The sequence below is a fragment of the Marmota marmota genome, unplaced genomic scaffold, assembly GCF_001458135.2.
Source record: "Marmota marmota marmota unplaced genomic scaffold, marMar, whole genome shotgun sequence".
Classification (NCBI taxonomy): Eukaryota; Metazoa; Chordata; class Mammalia; order Rodentia; family Sciuridae; genus Marmota; species Marmota marmota.
In genome coordinates, this window is record NW_026000108.1 from 34961162 (window position 1) to 34986389 (window position 25228).

The 25228-nt window shown below is 30.9% G+C and overlaps 2 protein-coding genes across 9 annotated transcripts in view; one reads left to right on the forward strand and one right to left on the reverse strand.

Moving 5' to 3' along the window:
* Positions 1–21011, forward strand: part of Guf1 (GTP binding elongation factor GUF1) — a 35349-nt gene extending 14338 nt beyond the window's left edge. Inside the window, exons 1-17 of one of the 5 annotated variants that reach the window (XM_015482076.2) lie at positions 313–332; positions 1495–1606; positions 1756–1904; positions 2177–2257; positions 3703–3780; positions 4514–4597; positions 6149–6213; positions 6671–6874; positions 8190–8329; positions 9479–9602; positions 9955–10087; positions 11573–11716; positions 12691–12824; positions 14713–14814; positions 15566–15685; positions 17423–17459; positions 18191–21011. In XM_015482076.2, coding sequence (XP_015337562.1) covers positions 1507–1606; positions 1756–1904; positions 2177–2257; positions 3703–3780; positions 4514–4597; positions 6149–6213; positions 6671–6874; positions 8190–8329; positions 9479–9602; positions 9955–10087; positions 11573–11716; positions 12691–12824; positions 14713–14814; positions 15566–15685; positions 17423–17459; positions 18191–18328 — 1833 coding nt within the window. In that variant the 5' untranslated portion in view covers positions 313–332; positions 1495–1506 and the 3' untranslated portion in view covers positions 18329–21011. Of the gene's footprint in view, positions 1–312; positions 333–1494; positions 1607–1755; positions 1905–2176; positions 2258–3702; positions 3781–4513; positions 4598–6148; positions 6214–6670; positions 6875–8189; positions 8330–9478; positions 9603–9954; positions 10088–11572; positions 11717–12690; positions 12825–14712; positions 14815–15565; positions 15686–17422; positions 17460–18190 lie in introns of those variants that run through there. The other 4 variants (XM_048784416.1, XM_048784417.1, XM_048784419.1 and 1 more) reach the window with 4 other exon arrangements.
* Gnpda2 (glucosamine-6-phosphate deaminase 2) overlaps positions 2737–25228 on the reverse strand; it is a 41630-nt gene continuing 19138 nt past the window's right edge. Inside the window, exon 7 of one of the 4 annotated variants that reach the window (XM_048784420.1) lies at positions 2737–3010. In XM_048784420.1, the coding sequence (XP_048640377.1) occupies positions 2955–3010 (56 nt within the window). In that variant the 3' untranslated portion in view covers positions 2737–2954. The other 3 variants (XM_048784422.1, XM_015482078.2, XM_048784421.1) reach the window with 3 other exon arrangements.

Consider the following 25228-nt stretch of genomic DNA (forward strand, 5'->3'; position numbering starts at 1 on the left):
AGCCCCCACATGTGATCTTGGAAACGTACTGGGATTCCTGGAACTGGCTGTGAGCCCATATTCCCATTCCTGCAAGGGAGGCGGAGAGCGTGGAGCGCCTGCAGGCTGCACGCCTTTCCACTGCTGCCAGTGTGACCTTGAGCCAGTCATTTAACTTTCTCAGTTTAATTCTAAAATCCTCCCAAGGAACCTGCTAATTTTTTTTTTTTGCATTTGAGACATTTGGCTCTGCTTCTTCATTTGTTCAGTGATAATACCAATTAAAGGTCCAGTGGCTATTTGCGGGGGTTGTGTGATGCAGTACAAAGAGCTGAAATGCAAGACGAAGAGAAGTATTGGCTATGTCTTAGCTTCCTTTTATTATTCCATTTTATTTCAGCCAAACAACCTGCAGTTTTGACTATTGTGGTTGGAGAACGTGGGATTTCAGTAACTGTAGTAACTGCACTATATGATAGCTGTGAAAAGATTAGGCAGAAAAGTGAAAGATTGAATGCAAGTTATGAGTTAGTAGAAAGTAAGGTCTGTGTGATTAGTCAACTTTGGCCTATTCTAAAATCCCTGTGGGGTGTGTGTGTGTGTGTGTGTGTGTGTGTATTACAATTAAAAGTTCTTAAAAATAGTGCAGTACCTTTGACTCAAATGAGGGAAACATCTGTGGAAATATCAGATTTAGTTTTATATTTTTACACAATTAAGTATAATTGTACTTTTGTCTCCTTTGGATTGCGGCAGTTATAAATACAAAAACATTAAGGTGAATTTTATAATTTCGTGCTGTTTATTGATTATGAAATATTGACTGGAAAAATAGAGTGCACAAAATGAATATTTTACTTGAATGCCAGTTTTTAGCAGTTTCTGATGTGCTGAAGTAAAACGTTCAAAATGTGTGTATTAGAAAGCAGGAGTTTAATTTTTAAACATTTAAAAATGTAATGATAAGCCCTGGTTTTTGTTCTCGCAATTAAAAAAAAAAATTTCTTCAGGAAATTTTCAAAGTAACAAAATATCTAAATTAAAATGTTGCAGGCTTTATTAGGAACACAGATTTTTAAATAAACCTGATTTATGATTTCATGTGTGCTAGGAGCAGAGAATTCTTTCTTTCAGCTTTTCTGAGCTCCTTTGCCTTAAGAACTTCTACTAGATAATCTGCATACTCAAGACTGTTGAGAAGTTCCAGATGTCTTGTATTCTGCAATCATGGAAATAAATTCAGTTCCTCATTGGCCCCAGAAGTGGTGGAAGCATTAAGGGATTTTTATTTACCTGATTGATCGTCTTTGACTATGAAAATGTTGTGTTTGATGAGTCTTCTTGTGATATGTTGTGTTATGAGCTCAGTCAATATCTGTAGTCAGAATAATTATATGTAAACACTATAAATACTAGAAATAAAATTGAAGAGCAAGAAAATGTTTTGAATTAGTATATTTGTTTCATATAAGGAAAATTTCATACTCCTACATGTGATTTCTTTCCCCATTCTAGGAAAAGCCTGACATGTCTAAATTTCTTGTTGAAGATATTAGAAATTTTAGTATCATTGCACATGTGGATCATGGCAAAAGTACACTAGCTGACAGGCTTCTAGAACTAACAGGTATTTTCATTTTATATCATATGCTTAATCGACTGCAGTGAGTTATTGGGAATCCACTTTTACCATGTTAAATTTTATTTTTAATTTTGTGTGTAGTATTTTCTTTTTTAAAGTCCAGAGAAATACCAATTAAATGTTTCTGTTTGTAGGAACAATTGATAAAACAAAGAATAATAAGCAAGTTCTTGATAAATTGCAAGTGGAACGAGAAAGAGGAATCACTGTTAAAGCACAGACAGCATCTCTCTTTTACAGTTTTCAAGGAAAGCAGTACCTTTTAAATCTCATTGATACACCAGTAAGTATATTAATAACTTTGCATGTATTATGAAAAACCTTTTATTAATAACACAAACATTGTTTTAATTTTTTTGAACTGAATTTTAAATATCTTTTTTTCCTCAATGTTTTTGTTTTAGTGTAACCTCTTTCAAAAGTACAATTAAATAAAGAAAAAAAAGTAAACCTGTGTTTAACAACTTTTTATCAGTGTCAGTAGATTTGCCATAATGCCCCTTCCTGGAATAACTGTAGCTAACATTTAAAGGTATGAATATTTTTGTTTTTTAGGGCCATGTTGATTTTAGTTATGAAGTATCCAGGTCACTTTCTGCTTGCCAGGGTGTTTTACTGGTCGTTGATGCAAATGAGGTAGGATTTTTCATTTTATATAATGATATGTCTATTTGGTTGTTTCAAGATGTTTTCCTTAAAATGTATTATGGAAACAGAATTTTTCTGTTTGAATAAAGAAATATTGTGTTTTTCAAAATCATATGCTTTGATGCTGTTAACTTGAAGTTTTATTACATTAAGGAAGGCATTCTGTGGGATTGAATAATTTGTTAAGTTTTTAAAGCTGATTGAAGTATTCAGAAGATTGTATTTTTTGTTGCAGCATGAAGGTTGTCCTATTATCAGTGCATCCTATGAAAACCTCCTCCACCAACTTTAGCAGTCCATGTCAGTTTTTAGTAGAGTTTAAAAATCTTTAGTTTTTAGGTGATTTTTAAGGCAATAATTTAGAAAGTGTTAGAATGTCTTAGGGTTAAGGCAATAGTTTAGAATGTTGCCAATTTTTTTTTTTTTTTTTTTGTGGTATAAAATTCGTGAAATACCTGTATAAGAAATATACTAAAGTTTAAGCCTTTCATGTATCTCAGTTTTTCACAAAGTCAGAATTAAAAATTCAGGTTTTATTGTTGTTGTATTGTGTGTCTTGATTCTGCCAAGAACAGTAAATCTCCACCTTACTTACATAGTACTAGGCTTTATAAACTGCATCACATGATTGTATTCTGTAGTAGGTTTTGAAGTCCTTGAGGATCCATTTTTCATCTTTGTGTCTCTAATACCTGGCACAATTCTTGGCACATGAAGGACCTCCAATTAATGTTTCTTGAACTGAAAGAAATTATCACAGGGAATGAGCCAGGTGTATGGAAGTGTGGGTTATCAAATTTGCTGTGTAAAAATCTCTGCTTGAGGCTCCCTGTGTTAATCTTTGTAGAATGTCTATTTTGTTTAAACTATTCCCTTACCATGAGTGATCTTTATTTTAACCCCAAACACATAAGCTAGAGAGCAAAGTAGGAAGGGCAGTATTGGTCAGCTACTTGTCATTATATTGAAATGCCTGAGATAATTAGCTTATATAGAGGTTTATTTTGGCTGTTTTGGAGTCTCCCGTCCGTCACTGATTGACCCATTACTTTGAGCCACTGACAGTGCAGCATATCATGGTAATGGTATGTTGCAAAGCAAAACTACCCACCTTGTCAGCCTGGAAGCAAAAAGAGGAGGAAGGGGTTACTATCCTACAGTTATCTTAAAGGGCATGTGCCAATGACCTAAGGGTCTCCTGTAGGCCCCACCTCCTAATAATGCAACCCTAGAGATAATACCTTTAATACATGGGCTTTTGGGGAATTCAGGGCCCAAACTATAGCAGGCAGATATTTGGCATTTTGTTTATTATTTGGGTGATGGAAAATCTGTTTTGATGAGGATGATGGTTTGAATACCATATGGTTTTGAATATAAATTTTGTGATGGTAGAATCGTCATCTCAGACTCTCATGTCTTTATATTTCCAGGGTATTCAAGCCCAAACTGTAGCAAATTTCTTTCTTGCCTTTGAAGCACAGTTAACAGTAATTCCAGTTATAAACAAGGTAATTATAATAAGACAACAAAGCTATTTATTATTTTACTTTTGAAAAGTTTATTTACTGTTTAAATGTCAGGTGCAGGATTTTATATGAGGGCTATCTAGCCACTTATTCCATGTATTGGTGGGATTGACCTCTTTGAGTTGCATGGGATAGAATTACAAGTCAAACTCCTAGGCCTTTGCACAAAGCTGAGAATGGAGTTTCTCTAAATTGCATGTAGTGTGAGAAGGCCATTTCTGTAGAAATGGTATGCAAGCAGACAAAAATATACAGACTGCACATAGGAAAAGCAAAGAGGCTTATGATTATAACAGTATAGCCCATGAAACAGTTCAGTGATAAACTGAGCTCTCTATATAAATCACAGTTTCATATTTCATTGCATTATATTCCTTGATATTAGAGTTTAATAGAAGTAAGTCTGCCTATAGATAAGACAGCTTTTTATCACACTTTATATTTAACTTTGAAAATCCATTCACATGGTGCTAATTGATTTGATTACTGAACTCTTCTGCACTGAACTATTTCTTTGCATGTTGTGCTGCCTGACTTGTATATTTTGTAGTCATACTTGTTAAAATTATATTATCTACATGTAAATTATTTAAATTTTTTGAAATAAAAACAGAGAGATTAGTTAGGTTATAGCAGTAAGCCTTTAGCTATCTCCAAGTACTGTTAATATATATTTTGTTTTTATTATGCTAATGTGGTGGATTTTATTTTTAAGATAGATCTGAAGAATGCTGATCCTGATATGGTTGAAAAACAAATTGAAAAAGTATTTGATATTCCAAGTGATGAATGTATTAAGGTAAAATATCATTTTTTGAAGATGGATTTTACTTTTAAAAATCTCAGGTAAATGGCTTAAGTGAATTTTATGGTATTTGAGCATCTGACATTGTACAATGTCTTTGTTATTTCATTTGATTCTCACAAGGAACCCATTTTATATTATTAGGACACACAGACTCATTTCTGTGTTTAAAGGAACCAAGGCTCAAAGATTTTTATCATGTTCCTTAGATCATAGGTTGTAGTTAGCCAGTGTATCAGGACAAAAACAGGCCTTTTGAAACGCATTCCAGTATGACTTCTTGTATGCCATTTTACCTCTTTGGAAATACTGTCTTTGCAGACCAGGTTCCAACTAATTTCATATTTTTGAATTTTTACTTACCTTTCAAAGGATAGTTTGCTTATTAAGTAGCCACAACCATAGCTATGCTGCATGGTAGAAAAGTATGTCATTGCAGCAATATAATATTTTCCTCTTACTTGGTTTTTGAAAGAGCAAATTTCTAGTGATATTATTTTTATCCTATACACAATAGACAAATGCATACAACGGAATAAAGTAGCAACATTTTACTTATATCATTTATTTTGGGGGTGGGGTACAACTGGCATGTATCCTAAATGCATAGGATAGCCTCCAAAATAAAGAATTTCTTGCCCAAAATATCAGTAGTGCTAACTTCTCTGCAAAGACAGTATTTCCAAAGGGGTAAAATGGCATACAAAAAGTCATAATGCAATGCATTTCACTAATAACTGCAATGAAATGTCAGTAGAATGAGTTTGAAGGGGAAGAGGTAGTGTTCAGGAAATGGGTTTGGAAATCAATATTTCAGAGAAAGTTCTTACACTGATGATGACAAAGCACTCATAGTGTTTAAGTCTTACATTGTTTTTTCAGTGTGAGAACAATAAAAGAGTAATGGGCTTTATAGTTGCATGCCATCCACATATATTGATCATTCTTGAGATTTAGGCTGAATATGAATAATCATTTCATATTTCAGATATGAAAGCTGAATTTCAAGAAAATAGGTATTAGTGAAAGTCCTACATTCCATGCAGACACATGATTGTTACTCTGTTTTTCTTGAGTATTGGGGATTAAATTCAGGAGCAATCCACTACTGAGCCACATCCCCTGTGCAATTTTGTATTTAATTTAGAGACAGGGTCTGACTAAGTTGTTAAGTTCCTTCCTTTTGCTGAGGTTGGCTTTGGACTCATGATCCTTCTGCCTCAGCCTTCCTAGCTACTGGGATTATAAGACGTGAGCTACCGTGCCTGTCATGATTGTTACTCTTGGACTTTTTCAATTCTTAGTCCATTACTTTCTCAACAGCATGCTAAAAATGCTCTTATAATTCAATCTTGGAACCATGGAACCTCCTAACTGTAATGAAAAAAGGTATTTGTCAGCATACAAATGTGATTTTCCTTTTGCTATATTGAAACTAATTGATAATTATTAGAATTTCTTCTGAATATAAAGCTTAAGTCATCAGAATAGAAAAATATATCCTTAATTTTAAATGCTTTTTCTTTTTTTCCTGTATATTTTTAGATTTCTGCTAAACTTGGAACAAATGTTGAAAGTGTTCTTCAAGCAGTTATTGAAAGAATACCCCCGTAAGTATTTTTTGCTGTTTTTATACTGTTCACTTAATATGTAATAGTTCAAAGACCATCAGTTTGATTTTTTTTTTAAATCGTGGATGTGCAAATACACTTGTAGCGAATGAGAATAAACCTTTGTTTTTAGTAATATACTTAAGCATATACAGTAGAGTAAAAGGAAGAGAACAGGGGTGGTAGGGATCTCTTCTTAACAACCATGAAATAATTTCATTGACAATTCTTTTTTGCTTTATAATGAACAAATATATTAACAAATAAATATTGCAATTTATTCAAAGTTGAATTCAATCTGACATACATATTTTACAGAAAGATTCTTTTATTTTGGCTGTTAGGTATCAACCCTTTCTCAAGAACAAGAGTACATTAAACATAATACCCAAGTTGAAAATAGGTGTTTTTATTAAGATTTTAATTTGGCATATATATTTTTACTTGTATTTAATAGCCCTAAAGTGCATCGCAAAAATCCCCTGCGAGCTTTGGTATTTGACTCCACCTTCGACCAGTATAGGGGTGTGATAGCCAATGTAGCATTATTTGATGGTGTGGTTTCCAAAGGAGATAAAATTGTGTCTGCACATAATCAAAAGACATATGAAGTTAATGAAGTTGGAGTTTTGAATCCTAATGAGAAGTCAACTCATAAATTGTAAGTAATCTGTAATAGTAGCTAAAATGTTTGTATATATTTATATTTCTGCCCCTTTCTCACCTTGGTGAGCTTACAATGATCTCCACTTTGTATCTTAAAAAAGTACCTGATTATTTAATGCAACTATACAGTGAATGCTGCAGAAGGGTCTCATGTATGAAGAATGGTAGGAACATTTATGGATATAAAATATAATCAATATATGTTTATTCTTGACTAGTCACAACTGATTTAATGATATAGTAGATTGGGTCCTATATTGATATGTTCAGTGGAATAATTAAAGAGTTAGTTTTTCCCACCCATATCCATGTTGAGAAAATTTTTTTGGACATTTAAGTTCATTACAACTAGATTTTCTAATATAAAGATAGTATAGAACTTTGCATTCTTTTCTTTAGTGTGAAATTCACAATAAAACCTTGATTAACTAAAATCCTTGGGGAGTGGGATTAGAAAGGTAGTGTGCTTTAGAAAAACAGACCTGAGTTACAACTAGAGTGCCTGCTCTGTGTTAGATATGGGACATGACTTTATGTACATAGTTTGAGGTTTCTTGGGTACTGTTTCTTCATCTGTAAAAAGTTAGGGTATTGTGCCAGATGTTTGCATAGACCACATTTGAAGGTTCAATATTGTATGCTTAGAAAAGCAGTACATTACTAATTACCTTGAGTCAGAAATTCTGTGTATTTTAATTTTACTTAAATAATTCTAAAATCAGCTTCTATTGTGCCAAATATGAATATTATTGCATCTTCACTTAAGGTTCTCATACTTCATTCTACATATAAATTAGTTTACATAGGGATTTCTTTTCTAAACTAAGGTAAAACTCTGACATCTTAGAATGTGCTCTTTTCCTACAACACAAATATCAGATAGTTGTCAGATTTGTTGAAAGCTCACATTTTTCTGCTTAAAATTTACTTTTTTGTTTATTAAAGAACATTTGTAACATTTTTATTAATAAAATAGATGATTAGTATATCATGCTTGTGTACAGTGAAACCAGTTATACTGTGTTTATAATTTAGAAGCTGTTGTTTAATTTGTAAAAGTTGTGCAGACTTATGAAGAAGTTTTAGGCTTCTGCAGGGGTTTTTGTGGTAATGGCTGAGACATGGTGTTTTTGGTTTTTTGGTCTTTTGCGGATAAGCCCCAGAGGTTTAAAATTGATATGTAGCACTTATTTGTGGTTTGATCAAGTTTTGTTTGGAAAGTATGTGATAGTTTCTTGGGAAAGCTGTACAACTGTAGTATGCAATTGAGATGTTAAAGCCGTATATTTGCATATAATAATTTTATTTAGATATGCAGGACAGGTGGGCTATCTGATTGCTGGGATGAAAGATGTCACTGAAGCGCAAATAGGAGATACATTGTATTTACATAATCATCCAGTGGAGCCCTTGCCTGGGTTTAAATCAGCGAAACCAATGGTATTTGCAGGTGAGGAGCTCACAAATTCAAAGGTCAAGGGCCAAAAATTTTTCAACTAAAAGTCTGACCCTTTAGTGAAAGAAAAATCACAGAGGATAAAGACAGATTCTGGTTATTCTAAATGACTGTTAATGTCAGGATATTCTTGTCGTTTCATTTTTTATGTGTGCATGCTATTGACACATAAGTTGGTAATTTCATATATGAGATGAAGTTTTTCTGGGAGTTCATTTAGGACTCCTTAAGAAAATAAATGCATATGCAAAAAGCTGGTTTATAGGATATTATTTTCATTTCTCTAGGGAGTTCATTTTTATATCTGAAATGTTTTTCTAATTAGGATGTTTTTGTTTCTGATTATCAGTATATTTACTGAATATTCTCCTCTTACTTAACTGGGTTTTCTTTAATGTTGTACCAGTGTAAACGTGACACAGAATACAGTGTGACTTTAAGAATATAACTTCAGAACCGTTTACTATTATGTGGTATTAAGATATTTTAGAAAAGACCAGATCAAAGATCATCAAGTTATTCTACACAGAGTACCAATTGGTTTTCTCCCTATAGACTATCTCATTGGGAATTACGAACTTCGGTTATCCCCACATTTAAGCAGCCAGCCATTTGGATATTGGCAACTTGCAAGGTGTGGTATTCATAGTTGTGAGACAAAAGAGAATTTGATGAATCAGTACACTCCCATAGTATTTGTTAGTAAATTCCTAAAAAAAAAAAAAAATTGTCTTTGGATTTAATAGAGAATGGACCATATAGAATTAAAAGTTCTATGTAGTTTTCATTTCCACTCTTATTTCTTCTCTAGTAATAGAGATGTAACTATATAGTAAATGTTCAATTTTTTTTTCCTGTAGGCCTAAATTTCCATGGTTCCTTCTTGTTTTTCTTCCCTCATACTTCTGTAAAAGCATAAAAACACTGGAATGTGAATCCATTTTTGTATTCCTTAAAGCTAATGAATTTTGCAACCAGTTTAACTTAATATTGATAAAATTTGAGTAAACCAGTATTTTAGTCAATAGAATACACTAAAGTAATGTAAAAGCTAATTGGTTACTTTTGGACTGGAGAATACCACATATTGTTTGGTTTATAGGCAGCTTATCTTGTGATAATTAAAACTTCTTGTGTCACCAGGAATGTACCCAGTAGACCAATCTGAATATAATAACTTGAAGAGTGCTATAGAAAAATTGACTTTAAATGACTCCAGTGTGACAGTGCATCGGGATAGCAGCCTTGCTCTGGGTGCTGGCTGGAGGTAAGATTCATTCATGTAGTAGAGTTGCATTTTTGAAAGGAAAGCGTAGTTTAGATGGTGTATTGCTCTTGAAATATTTCTAAAGATAAGTTTATATTAATATAGTAAAGTTAAACCTTATGTCAGCCTATTTTACACTGTGGATTCATGTTTTATGAATAAGTTTTATGATAATTTTAGATTTGCAATGGAGGATTTGAATCTTATTTAATAAATTATATTAGCATTTAATTATGATGTGAGTTGTTTGAATGACTCTTGGTCCACTTCTCCCCTGAAGTAACATGTTCATCAAAGCTAATAGAGCCCCCAGGATATAAACAATTTAAAGTATGGCTTTTTTGTCCTCAAGGTTGGGATTTCTTGGACTTTTGCATATGGAAGTTTTCAACCAACGACTAGAGCAAGAATATAATGCTGCTGTTATTTTGACAACACCTACTGTTCCATATAAAGCTGTTCTTTCATCAGCAAAATTAATAAAGGTACTATAATGTTTCATATTGTTTCACATCGGCATAAAAGGGAAAACTAAATTGTGTATGAAGAATGTAAGAGGAAATTCTTAGTAAGAAGTAGCTGAGTAGCTATTAATAAACTATTGATTGATTAGTGTAATAATTTATGCATTTTTTTCTTAATTTGACCTCTATATTATCAAAGCTAGTCTATTACTGATAGTAAAAATTAGAATAAATAATGAAAATACTGTTCTAAATATAGGACAAAGATGAAAAATATAATTTTGGTCATACGTAATTTATTTTATTAAAAAGTAAAGCATTCATTCTTGTGGGCATGGAAACTTTAAATTTCAAGTTAATGATGGAGACAATGTTATTTTCCATCCAAACAGCAATTTATTAATTTTAAGTAACCATTAACTTTGGAATCTATATTTTCCAACAAAATTAACTTAGTAAACTAATACCTTAAAAGGGTCAAATTGACACATATACTTTTTAATAGCCCATGAAATGTAAAGTGTAGTAAGTCAATAATTGAAATATTTATTAACAATTGTTTACTAGTAATGTTAAATGATTATTACTGAAGGGGTTTTGAATTTTGTTCTTCTTAATTCTCTTTAGTTATATATAACATTAGGATTCGTTTTGACACAATTAAAGCATGAAATGTAATTCAGCCTAATTCCTCCAGTATTTCCCCATTTCCCCTTTTCTTCCCCTCCACCCTCCCATTGTTCCCTTCCCTTTACTGATCTTTCTGATATTTACACACAGTGTTTTTTGTTTTCTTTTTTTAGTTATGTCTTGTGGATGTACTTGATAGTGAGAATTCACTGTGCTTATATTTATATATGGACATATGAAAGTTGGGTCAGATTCATTCCACTGTACTTCTCTCATTTTGTTGTCCCTCCCTCCCACTCAATCCCCTTCATCTAGTCTACTGATCTTTCTTCTATTTTGATAGAATTCTCCCACTTTCTTCCTTTTTCCCCCTAACTCCTTTTAACCACCTTATTTTGGACTAGCTTCCTCATATCAGCAAAAACATTCAACCTTTGACTTTTTGGGTCTGACTTATTTAATTTAGCATGATATACTCTGGTTCCATCCATTTACCAGCCAATGCCATAATTTCATTCTTCTTCATGGCTGGGTAATACTGCATTGTGTATATATACTACATTTTCTTTACCCATTCATCTGTTGAAGGGCACCTAGGTTAGTTCATAGCTTGCCTGTTGTGAATTGAGCTACTATAAACATTGATGTGGCTGTCTTATAGTATATGGTGCTTTCATATATTGTGGATATTAGTTAAAGAAAAAGCATGTTAAGATAATATTCTAAGCTTTAGGAATTCTTATATGTTCTTATTAGTGGCAAAAAGTTTAATAAAATAAATTCTAGAGTATGCTATAAGGTAAAAGGTTTGCTTTTAAAAGAAATGTGGTAATTATTACATTAGTATTTTTTCTTGTTGATTTTTCTAAATTTTAGGAATACAGACAAAAAGAAATCACAATCATCAACCCTGCACAATTCCCTGATAAGCCAAAAGTAACAGAATATTTGGAGCCAATTGTTTTGGGTACCATTATCACACCAGATGAATACACTGGAAAAATAATGATGCTTTGTCAGGTAGAAATGAAAAACTATTTAACACAAAAGTAGAATTTAATCCTCTGAAACAGTAGTTCCCAATCTAGGCTTTGAAAGATTTATTTCTGTTGAGAAAATTGAGTTTAATGAGATTTTCATATATATAGCTCTGTCTGTATCTATACAAGTATAAAGATGCATATGCTTTTAAATTCTATTTTCAAGTAAGAAAAACAATCAGTGTTTTTGATCATCTGGTAACTTATTGATATTTTTAGCCCAAAGGAAATAAATTTAATATGCATTCTGAACTGGCTAAAAGTATGATTCCTTTTAGCCCTTTAAGGACTTCAATATCATTTGAAAGAGGATTTGAATATCATTTGAAAGATAATTATAAAACTTCAGGGACCCTAGATTAGAAGTATTCCCCATTTTGCTTTATAATTCTTGCCTTTTTTATTGTAATAATACCTACTCCACAAATGGGGTATAATGAAATTCATCAAATCTACATATTTGGAATATTGACACAAAGTATTTGGAATATTGACACATAGTGTAAAGTGTGTCAAATGGTGACTAGAAGACCTGAATTTTATTTCTGTACTACAAACTACATTGTAATTACGATCTGTTGCTTAATTTCTCTGGACCCAATTTGTAAAAAAAAAAAAAGAAAAGAAAAGAAATTAGGACTTTGCCTTTTGTAGTTACATGTGATTTATTGCTCAGTGTAATAAAAATGTGTAATTTAAAAAAACTGTTAGATAAACACAAAGGATTAAAAGCTTTGCTAGCAAGCATAATGTAATTGAAATACAAAAAAGTTCTTGTATTAAAAAATAATGCTTCTAAATTTTTACTAGGCCATTAGAGAATTATTTCTTCATTTTTTCCATTCTTTATTATTAGGATTTGTAACTTGGTAGTTGATATCTGTATGCACCAGTTTAAGACCAGTATTTGTCTAGGTTTTACTTAAATACATTTTTTTCTTTTTTTTTTTTTAGGCTCGAAGAGCAGTTCAGCAAAATATGATGTTTATTGATCAAAGTAGAGTTATGCTTAAGTATCTTTTCCCTTTGAATGAAATTGTGGTAGATTTTTATGACTCCTTGAAATCCCTGTCTTCTGGATATGCTAGGTAAAAAATATATGGCAATCTCAAATGTTTGTTAACTTTTTGAAATACTGACAAGAATATGCCACCCACTTAGTAATTTCAATGCTCAAATATAGTTGAAAATAGAAGTCTAAGGTTGGAAAGGCTTGGAATCTTGTAGTTCTGACACTGAGGTGGTGTTAGAGAATACTTATAATTTGCTTATGACAAAAAAATTCTTTTGATCAAATTGTAACTCTACTTTTAATAGAAAAAAAAACAACTTAGCACCTTCTTTATGAAAAGAATTATATTCCTTCTGTCTTTTTAAAGAATTGTACATGTTAAAAAGCTACTGTGACTTCAGCTATACTTTTGAAATGTATTTGTATGTTCTGTGGTCCCAGGCACATCTATTTACACATGAAAAACAGAAGTACATATTCATTCTATTTAAAATGCTAGGGGTTCACCTGTGTTTATGAATAAATAACTTGGTTTTCCTAAGAATAAATGTTTTACATCATAAAAAACTGTATGTATAGGAACACAGCCCAGACAAAGTAAGAGTTGAAAGTTAATATTAAACAATAAATAAGGAACTGGATATCTAGTATTCTGGCATTCTTTTTTTGTTGGGGCAATTAAGTCTGTATTATGTCAGTATCCTTAAGGTCTTACATTACAGGGTAGTGTATAGTAGAATTTAAAGGAAATATGAAACACAATAGAGAAACAGAGTGGGAAAATAAACATTCAGATCTATAAAAAACACACAAGACATGAATATTAAAATTAACACTGAAAGAAAAATTCCAGTGTTTCAACTTCTGTAATAACCTGGAAATTTAACTTATTTTTTTCAGGTGAAGAGGGTCAGCATATAGAGTAACTCTTTTTACTAAAGAAGTCTTATGTTTGATTATATAGACAACTTAGTTTTTCTGATTTGTCATCCATTTTATTTTTCTTGTATGTCTTTTAGACAAGACTTTGAGCATGTAAGTGGTAATAAAATCTAAAATAAAATGAATTAAAGTGGCAGGTTCAAAAATTACTACAGTTAAAAGGATTATTAGTAGGTATATTTGTTTTTAAACATTTTAAACAAAAGTCTATCAACTGTAGTTTGCCTTTGGGTAATACTTTCTGTATTAAAAAATCTTTTAGCTTAGAAACTTAAAATACATTTCAAATTCTGAGCTACATAAAACTAAAATACTCAAACTTATAACATTAAGGTGATTCTCATGTTCAAGATGAATGTCATTTCCACACTTAACAGAAATTCTTTATAGTTCGTAGCGTTCTATAAAGCCATCAACCTCCCATGGATTGAGATCAGGAAAAATGTTGAGTGTCAAAAATCTACTACAGCATGGTCATAATGAGGATGTAATGCCAAACCAAACAGCTATTTTCTCTCAAACTTCAATCCCAAGCACAGTATCTTTTTGGAGTTCCAGATGTGTTTCCTGTAATCATATAGGAAATCCAAAAGTTTCATGTACTAATGGCTGTTTGTCAATGCAACAGCACTTATTTAAACAGGATTGTCATTGGTAATAGAAAACTAAACAGAAACTCAACTAATATATCTTGAGAATGACCCATTAATATATGGTACTGAACAGAGCCCACCAGCTGCTGGGAACATTGGGGAGGAAATGACTTGTCTTTTGTGATCTATTGTTCTAATCTAGTTTAACCATTTTCTTTTCCTTCACCTTCTGGACATACACCTGTTGTTTTTCATCCCTTATTTCATAAAGTTTATTCCTTATTATGGACATTTAAACTCACTGTATATGTAATATTTGTAATATTTTGATGGCAAGCTAGATTTTGTTATAGGGGAGTGAGTAATGAAAGAAATAAGAAAAATTAATCTCCTGGGATATATGTCATTTGGACTTTTTTTTCTTGTTAGCTTTGATTATGAAGATGCAGGCTATCAGACTGCAGAACTTGTAAAAATGGATATTCTACTGAATGGAAATATTGTAGAGGAGCTAGTAACTATCGTACACAAGTAAGTTGAGTAGAAACTAATCATGAAATGTGAAAATAATCACTTTTGATGCATTTTTCTTTAGTTATTAATCACTCATTTTTATTCCAACAGCTACATTTAAAAAATTTTTAATGATAATTAAAATAGTTTTCAGTCTACTGGTTATATCCCTCTATTGTTTCTCATACTTCTTTCCAGATTACTAAAAATATAAAGGCAGTATAGAATTATAGCCAATAAAATAGTGTCATGGAAAGAAAGCCTTTACCATGTGAAAGTAAATGTTTTTTAAACTTTATAATGGTGGTTTTAAGAAAACAAAAAGGTTTTAGCATTCATAAAATTATAATAATGAAATTATGAACTGGCACACTGGTTAAATTATGGCAAACCCATAACCATATTTCAACTCATTAAATTATATTGTAAATTAGTATTTAGTGACAGAAAATGAGGAAGGTAAAATGTACACTATGATCTAACTACAATAAATATCAAAAGGATATATCTTAAAAATGTTAACTGGTTTTCTGTGGAAGAGAGAAGGGGCATCAAGGATGTTTTTTTATTTTCTAATGTGTTTCTAAATTTTCTAACATTAATTTTATTTAAAAAGTTATTCATGATTCAGAGAGAGATGTTTATGATAAATAAGTTCCACTTGAACCTCCTCTAAAAAAAAATCACTGTTAAATTAATTATACAAATGCCTATAGATACATTAAACATTCTTATTTAGGATATGTAAATAGTTATTTTTCTGTTTCAGAGACAAAGCACACACTGTTGGCAAAACCATATGTGAACGTCTAAAGGATACTCTTCCCAGGCAGTTGTTTGAGATAGCAATTCAAGCTGCTATTGGAAGTAAAATTGTTGCAAGAGAAACGTGAGTTGAAATTCATTTCTGTTTCCAGGCTGGTTTTAGAATTGATATACCTAGAAAACTGAAGAATATTGGAAATTTTAACTTACTATTGGCCTAAGTTTTATTCCTACTTGTAGAAACAGTATGATAGCTGACTCAGTTCCAGTGGTTTAAGTGGTGACTTTTTCTTTGAATTACTTACATAACTCTATCAGGAATGTTTTTTACGGATATGAGTTTGAAAAAATTTCCATTTATTTCCATTGAATGACTATATTGTATTTCCTTGGAGAGGAATTTCCTTAAGGTTTTATCTAGATAGACTCAACCAATTCAGGTAGTTTATAAGTAATAGAAAACTGAAACTAAAAGATAAAATAAGTATCTTTTACCTGAAGCATGTAATACCACTTCCCCAGAAGTAGGGAGGTTCTAAATCAGAAAGGAATGTGAATATCATATTAGGCTTTGGACTGTAGGTTAGGAACCTCATATGTGGGTTATAATAGATGAGAAATGCCTTCATTTCTGTAGCAAACTGGTCTTTTCCACAAGATAGTAATAAGTCAGAACTGAATCAGCTGATAGGAAATATTCCTAACTGCAGGAAGTCTTAGAGTACACTTCCTTTTTTTAATGATCCTAATTACTTCTGGGGAATCAGAAATACCTCTGTAGTTACGAAAAGTTGTAAATTGCTATTTAATTCTAGCTTAACCAAAGCCAACATCTTTATATAGATTTGAGATAAATTTTATGTCTATTCTTGGAATGAATTTCATTTTGTAAAACTGTTTTGCTTCAGTTATTTTTGTTTCATGAAAACAGACTAGGCAGAATATAGTTGATAACCACAGAACATCAGGAAAATAGTAAATGATCATTCAATGATTGTGTTAAGGTTCTGCCAACACATATGGTTTTGCCAACAGTGTATGCTTTGTCTCTGAAACAGAAAAATATGTAATTATTTACCTATCCTAAATATTTGAATGTTTAATGTGATCTGTAGTAATTTGCATAATCAGTTTTTTTTTTTTATTCTTGAAAAATAGAGGTCTGTATCTTAATGAATATCTGTAAAAGGGAGTTTTGGGGGTTTTTTTCATAGTTATATAGAGATTTTAATACCTTTTTTCAATCATTGTGGGTATTCTGATACTATATGAAAACTAAATAAAAAAATTCTTTTCAGGAAGACTATTTTTAAAAATTAGAGTGACCTGGAAATTTCTCACACACTACAGTAATAGATTATTAATCTATGATATAGATATATTCAAATTAGGATAGGTTTTATAAAAGCTCTGTACCACTGAGCCACAACCCCAGCATAAAAGCCTAAATCTTGTAATGTCTTCCTAGTTTATCTTCCTAACTATTCCACCCACATTCAATACTAATAATAATCCACTTTGTTTTAAGTAGTAGCAGTATTACTAGGTTGAGCCATAAATAATATAACTCTTACATTAAGGTCACATTAGGATGAAGTTTGAGTAATCAAGCCTAACTACCACAGCTTGGCCTTTTTTTCTTAATAAAATACTGGTTGATAATCATGTTGAATTTATTTGCTGTTTTATGCTAAACTGTATGAAAATACAAGACACTTGAGCTACTATTTATTTGCTTACAGTAGTTTTATATACGTAATAGCATTATCATTAAAATATTTTATTAAGGAGAAATTGTTTAAAAGTACTTTTTAAAAGTATAGTGGAAATGTGTACTTAAACATAATTTCCTCTTTTACAGTGTGAAACCCTATAGGAAAAATGTTTTGGCAAAATGTGTACGTATCTAGTGTATATTCTATTTTGTAGTATTTCTATTTTGTGGGTTTTAAGTCAAAAGGGGTAAAAATATAATGGTTTTCATGTTGGTTTTTATAAATGTCCTTTATTTTAATCTTCAGGTTTCCTTTTTAAAGAGGTAAATTTTAGATTGATCATAGTAATTAGTTTGATTACATTCATAAACATTTTTTTCATCTTATTCGTAAGACTTTCCATATATATGTATACACACACACACACACACACACTAAGGGTACATTTGATAACATTTTTATGGTCTAATATATGATGAAAGATTCTGAAGACCACGGCTTTTACAGTGGTAAGATTGAGAATTGAGATCCACCTCTCTTGTTTTGCCAAAGTTTTCTGTATCTCAGTTATTAACTCAATTATTATGAGAACTAAATGATTCTTTCTAAATGCTCAGTATAGTTTTTGGCACATTTTTGTCTATGTGAGTAAGACTTTCTATATTGGACTATATATCATTTAAAATTACAAGCCTTGAGTTGAATTGGTAATGAGACTGATAACTCTTTATCATTGTTTGAAAAGATAGTTTAATGAGTGTCTGCCAGCAAGATTAGAGAGGTAACTTTGCGTATGTCTACCTCATGGACAGTAATTTCATGAATGTTATGATTCTATTGTGATCTCTGTGTAACTATAGGATTATTATTTTGTGAAGTTTTTTGGACTTACAATTTTTCAAAATATTTTTCAGTATGGTGGTGATATTACCCGAAAGATGAAACTTTTGAAGAGACAAGCAGAAGGAAAAAAACGGATGAGGAAAATTGGCAACATTGAGGTTCCTAAAGATGCTTTTATAAAAGTTCTAAAAACACAAACTAATAAATAACTCATGGAAAACATAAGGAACTTCAGTAAATTATAAACTGTGTAAAGAACTTCAACAAATTAAAACCTGTGTATTTTTTTCTTTATAGTAACTTACAACAATAAAATGAAAATAAATAAGTTTCCTTATTAGTTTCAGGGTTTTCAAGTTTGTTTAGTAAAAGTTAGGTCATAGTAAAGGTCAGGTCATTTAGTAAAGGTGAGGTCATAGTGGAGCATACCTCCACAGGCTGTACAGGTTAAATGAGATAATATATTTTAAATACTCAGAAGAGTGCACAATGTAGTAAAGCATAGTGAATTTTAACTGTTATGTTTTCATGCATGTTTTTCTCTCTCACTGCAAGGTCCCATATTTAATATTCCATGTAGCTTAAGTGAAAGAATTTCCAAAATCCACCTTAAGTGTCAAAACATTAGATGGATCAGTTTATCTGATATGAATTACTACATATGAATCACTTATTAAACAAAGTAAAGTCAAATAACAATGTCTTGGCATCTGCTTTATCTTTTGATGTTCATACAGTTTATAAACCATCTCATTACAAACCAACATGTCATAATGTACATCTAAATTAAAATTAAAGCAGAGGCAGTCTCTTATTTCTGACATTCAGAATTCATTCATGCAGTATGATAAGTGTTTGGTATTAGCAGCTGTTATGAATTACAGCTTAACAATTATTTAATTTTCATACCTGAGATCACAGAGCCAATAAACAGCTATATTAATTCAAAGCTCTTTAGTTCCACATTCATTCATTAATTATCACTGACAGCATGCAGAATGTATCATAGCAAATGATTTAGCCATTGGTTTTTGTCTTCTACTTGAATGAGGAAAATGTCTTTTCAGATTAAGACAATCAATGATGAATTTTATATTGTTACATTATGAGATAATTATAAATTAAGATAGTGGGACTTAAATTAAAATGGCAGAATATATGAAATGAAGAAACAATTAATATGGTTTCAGAACAAAATGTTCTATTCTTTCATTGTTGCAAAGGAGTCACAAGTTGCACCTGGCACATAATATGCACTATGTATCTACCATTTAATATTTGTGCTTGTTTTATATGGTCAAATTTTATTCTGTAGTCAGTCACTCTTCAAAAAAAATTTGGAAAGTGACCTAACATAAGTAAGATTTCTACAATGAGTATTAAAATGGCACCACTTATTAAGTTCGTTGTGTGTCAGCCACTGTATTGAGTTCTCTTTTATTCAGTTTGTAAAGGAGAGGAAGAAGTTGACACTTATTGCTCACAGTCAGTTTTTGACATAGCTGGGATTCAGACAATGGTTTCTTCAAAGACTACTTAACTTTTTCTTGTGAAATGTATTCAAAAGGCTTTAAATTCTTTACTTAAGAGAATCACACCTTCTGAGTTAGGGAATTACTGTGGCCAGAGAGCAATTTGCTGAACAGTTAGAGGACACATACCTAAATTAGCCTCCTAACTGTGGCTGTAATGAAAAAATAATTCTTTTAGACCTTTAAAGCACAGAAATACCTGTGAATGGTACACAAAAACAGACAATGTTGGCCTTTTCATTATGGCATCATATGACCTAAAGTAGTTAGGGTAGTTCAAAGTAACTATTAGAACTATTAGTATAAGACACTACTGATTTACTGGATAGTTAAATATATATAAAGCTATTAAAAACATGATCTATAATTAAAATAAGGCAGCATTATTTTACACTAACAGTTTTATTTTTATTTCATTTTTAGTTTATTTGCTAAATATTTTAAGGAGTGTAAGTACATTTCAATCGCAGAGACAAGCAGACATAAATAAGGCTTCTATAACATGGGCTTATAAAATGTGAAACATCAACAGGACAAGGGAGCGTTTTGTCTTTAACTTCCAATGGAATACTGAGAAACTACAGGTAAAGGTATTGTCTATCTGTAATTGTATGATGGTAACAAACCAAAAGGAAATGTAGGCTCACAGATACTGTTAGTTGCTGGAATCTCCCAAATGCAAGTATTTATTTCACTTCTGGAAATAAAATTTAGATAAATTATTTATTATAAGTTTTATTTGAAGTAAAAATAGAAAATATATTTAATTTGCACTTATGCAAAGTTATGTCACTCTAAAATAGTTTACAGCAATTCCTTTTATATATATTTCACATTATAATTTTAGACATTTTTAATAAGGAATAAAGCTAATCATTTGTGAAGTTTAACAATAATCAGAAAATATTCTTCAAAAGAATTTCCTTAAGTGTGTACCTAGGTATAAAGCTCATAATTTTCAAGATACTATTATTAAGGGCATGAACCCAAGTCATTAAATAAAAATAAGCATATCTGTAAAAAAAAGTGCTGTATAAGAAGGTAAGCAAAAGCATGCATTTAACCACTTTCCAAAAGGTTGTAAACTAAACATTTAGGCACTGTCATCTCTTCAAGTGTTCTTTGCCACCAATATATAGCAGGACTTTTATTAATGTCCACAGGCGCTACCGCAGGAAAATGACTAAGGCAACCACATGCAGAAAAGCATGTGTGTAATGCACAGAAAAAGAGCATTCCCAAAGTAAAGGTTTTCCATGACAGTTGTTGATGAAAGACTTGGAGTGTCTTCTTGTAATTAAATAAAAATCCATTTCACTAATCATGTCCCAAATGGTACCTGATGTTCAGAATCTTTTTTTAAAAACTTAATCATTCTAAAATTAAACAGGCAGATATTTCATTTCTATGCTGTTTTATAGGTGGCTATGTAGCTACTGTACTGTATAATAAAATAGCCAACCAATTTTAAAAGACTACATTTCCTAAATCCTAGTGTAAAAGAGGCATTTTAAATATGGAATGTATAACATTAGATTTTAAAAATTACAATCTTCAAAATTTCCAATTTTATCATATTGCATAGCTGATAATTCATCTAATAAAAAAGTTTTCTTTCAAGCAGAATTTTGCTTCAATCTCCTTCAATTTCCTTCTTTCATACTGTGTAGTGGGTCCACAAGTTTATTGTGCACATGCATTAAACCTTAAAGAAAAAAAGCACAATTCTAGTTTTGTTTTAGTTAATTTTGAACTCTCATTTACTTTAGCAAGCGTTTTAGTTAATTTTGAACTCTCATTTACTTTAGCAAGCAAAAGACTTATAAGATATAAGTATTTTTGTTCCCATCTGATACAAAAATCAAGTTTATTGAAAAACTAAAAAATGTTTCAAAATGTTAAACTACCTAGCAAATATCAATTTATAATTATCGATGAAACGATGTAGATTTAGAATGTATACAGGTACTTTGAAAGTAGCCAGAAGTAGGAGCAGTTCTTCAGAGCATTTCTATGTCAGGATACCAAATTTGAATACAATTTGTTTATTAATACATTCTAATTACATTTAAAAGCTTTTATTGACTTTGATCTTCTGGTAGTTCTTTTACTAGACTCCAGAGAGGAGCTGAGAACTATTACAGTAGGATAGCTTTAGTCCTTCAACATATTACCATATGCATTCAACTGGCAAATTGTTTTCTACTCCATAAATATTTGTGTTTATGAAAAGGGTTGATTACATATTAACCATTACATATTGAGAAAGGTTTCCTAAACCAGTTCAGAAGATGCCTATATTAAACGCTAAGTTACTGTAGAAATTTAGATTCTAAATTTAAGCAGAGTTTAAATTTCATTTTGTAATATGCTTGCGAATGGTTCTTACATATTAAAGCTTCTTGAGAAGTAGCATCTTTTAGTTATTAATGTCTAAAGGCATAAGTACTATATTTCTTTGAAAAGAAATAGTTCTAAGAAGATTGTCTTTTGACAGAATCAGTTAACTGATTATTTTATACTTTGGAAATCAGAGAAATCATTTAAATTTTCCAGGTCACTGTAAACACAGAGGCTGGGGAAAAGCACTTGGAACTTGGTTTCCAAAGAAAATGGGATTTTTAGTTTGGGGAGATAGGGTAAGTAAGGAAATGTTCTTGTCAGGGAGGCTGAACAAAGCACCCTAAAATACAAAGTGTGAGGGAGACCCACTTCTAGGGTATAAGCAAAGAACCCTGAGAGGAGTTCCTGTAGAGGAAAAAAAAAAAACAAAACACCTAGGAGAAGTCTTCAAAGGAGATTCTGAAAGGAGGAAATATCCCATTTTCTACTGCTACTGAAAGTAAAAGAAAGTTAACTTCTCAACAGCCTACTTAAAGGCTGATTCAGCACTTCAAAGGTCCAATTTCAGTAAGACAGGGAAGAATAATTTTCAGTTATGTAATTTAGAAGATGAATCATTTCGTAGAGGATCATCCTGTACAGAATAATTTTCTATATTTGCTAACAACTTTGATGATGGGTAGAATACATTTAAGTTGTGGCTTTAAAACACAACTTAAAACATCAAGATAAACATTAAAAACCCAACTACTTTATAAAGTTTTTTTTTTTTTAACTACACACTGAAAATAGCTTTTATACATAAGGCTGTTTTCAAACTAGAAATTAATTTGAAAATTCTATTAATTGCTTTCTAGCTAATCTTTAATAATTTACTATGAAATAAGGTAAAAACTGACAAATTTCTACATTAAGAAATTCCATAAAAAGAAATAATAACTGGCACTTAAGTCATAAACAGAAATAAGTAAATTCTTGATACAAAATTATTAATAATTTGTATTTAAATGACATTTTGTATGTCATAATGTTATATGTCATAGTATCTAAATATCAATTTATTTACAAAGTAACTTTTACCTCTGTCAGGCTATAGGGGTGGCCCCTAAAAGGGACACAACAGAAAAAAAAAATTCATCACCATAAATAATGTTATAAAATACACTAACTCAAAGATAAATAAGTTCTAATTAAAAAGCAATACCAAAAAGCTTTACATGAATAAAATGCCCAAGTATTAAACTTTTCTTGTGATTAACCTGTATCTTTCAAAAGGTACATATGAAATAAGCTTCCATTTAGTAATAATTGTTACTGTTTGGAATTTAGTTAACCTAGATCTTTTTCAGGAACTAAATAATTAGAACCTTTACTAAATAATTAGAACTCTGTTAACATTTTTTAGTGAAGACAGAAGAAAAGGTAGTATTGTAAATGGAATTTGAAGAACTATAGGCAACAACACCCAGAATAGTATCCTCCAGTTTTCTGATGGGATATAATAGTAACTCAGTGAGAATATGCCAAATACATAAAACTACATTTGAAATATGTGCACTCTTGAGTATTTAATTAACTCTAAATCAAAATACTTAACTGCAAAGTAAGGCTTATATATGGCCCAGAATAAGATCTAAATTCTACTTTTTTGACATACACTGATATTCTGAAACCTCTTTAGAAATATATACAGCTCCAAAGTAGAAAATACAAGGTACTCTTCAGGTAATGCAAATATCCTCTCATGAACAGTTTACACTTTAACATGTTTCAGAAGAACTTGGAATTTATATAACACTAAAAGAACTAAACATACATAAATACCTCCTTCTCCTCTAGTTTAAATTATCTAACTTATGCTTATATTTTTCCTGGAAGCACTGATTATAGTGTGGGGAAAAGCACACAAATATATCTTTGATTTAGATGATACTATATTCACAGTTTATTCCTCTTCTGGGAGGTAGTATAACAGAATGGACAAAAGCCCAATTCTAGGTATCTGATTTCAGTTACCCAGCTCTGCCCACTATAAGCTATATGACTTCAGGTAAGTAACTTAACATCTCTATCTGTTAAGCCTACTAAATCCTTTGAAAATGGCAGTATATGAAAGTTCACTTTATAGCACTGCCATAAGAATTAAGTAAATCAATGAATATGATACATTTAGAATAATGCCTGGTCATACAAGTACTGGCTATTATTAAATTAAATATTCACTAAAATGTAAAAATAGTCTGATAAATATCAAGTTGTGATAAAATCAGACAGACTGGTACCAACAGGGTCTATTTGGGGATTACTGGTACTAGAAAATGGACACTGAAACTGGCATATGTGGAAATGTGGATTGCCTGTATTAACTTCAAGAAATCTAATATGTGCGATGAAATCTGGAGGACGGTTTGGAGATATAGGGATAAAATTCCATTCAAGAACTCTGTCTACTCACAGTTTATCACTGAGATGCTCTCTGCTTCTATCTGCCAAATTACAAAGAAGCCAACATTTTTTTTGTTGTTGTTGTTTAATTGGATATATTTGTGGCTTGGTAAAAACAAGTAATTTAAATGACAAGAGATAGAAAAGATGAAGTACTAAATAATAAGGAAATATTTAAGTAAACCATGATTTACCCACTTAACTATCCATTAAAAAATGTTTTTAAAGAGTTATTTTGTAAAACAGGAAAATGCTCACAAAACATAAGTGCAAATACAAAACAAAACTAGACACACAGCATTTTCTAAATTTGTTTTAAACATGAGATTTTCAGTGTTTTGTAAATTTCAATCATTTGTATCCAACCTCAATATTTTGCCATATTCAGACATTTTATATGAATTGCAAGTTACTGATCTCCTTTAAATCAATTATAATTTTAAATATTATTAATACTATATTTCTGAATATGAGATTCTGTATACCATAAGACATAATTATTTTATATACCACTAAAACAAAATGCTATCAGGTATACTATGATAAGACACCAATTTTAAGAAACATTCTAATTTCAGAAAGATAAATGTGTCTTAGAAGCAATAAAATATGGTAACTTTCTTACACCTGTATTAAACAACAATATTCATGAAATATAGCTGTGATGTGTTCTATACATTTTTTAATACCTGTTGAACACAGTAACTACAGTAAAAGATTAAAAATATTTATTGATGTAACAGTAGTACTATACACTCTGTGCTAACATTTAAAACCAATTAATTTTCA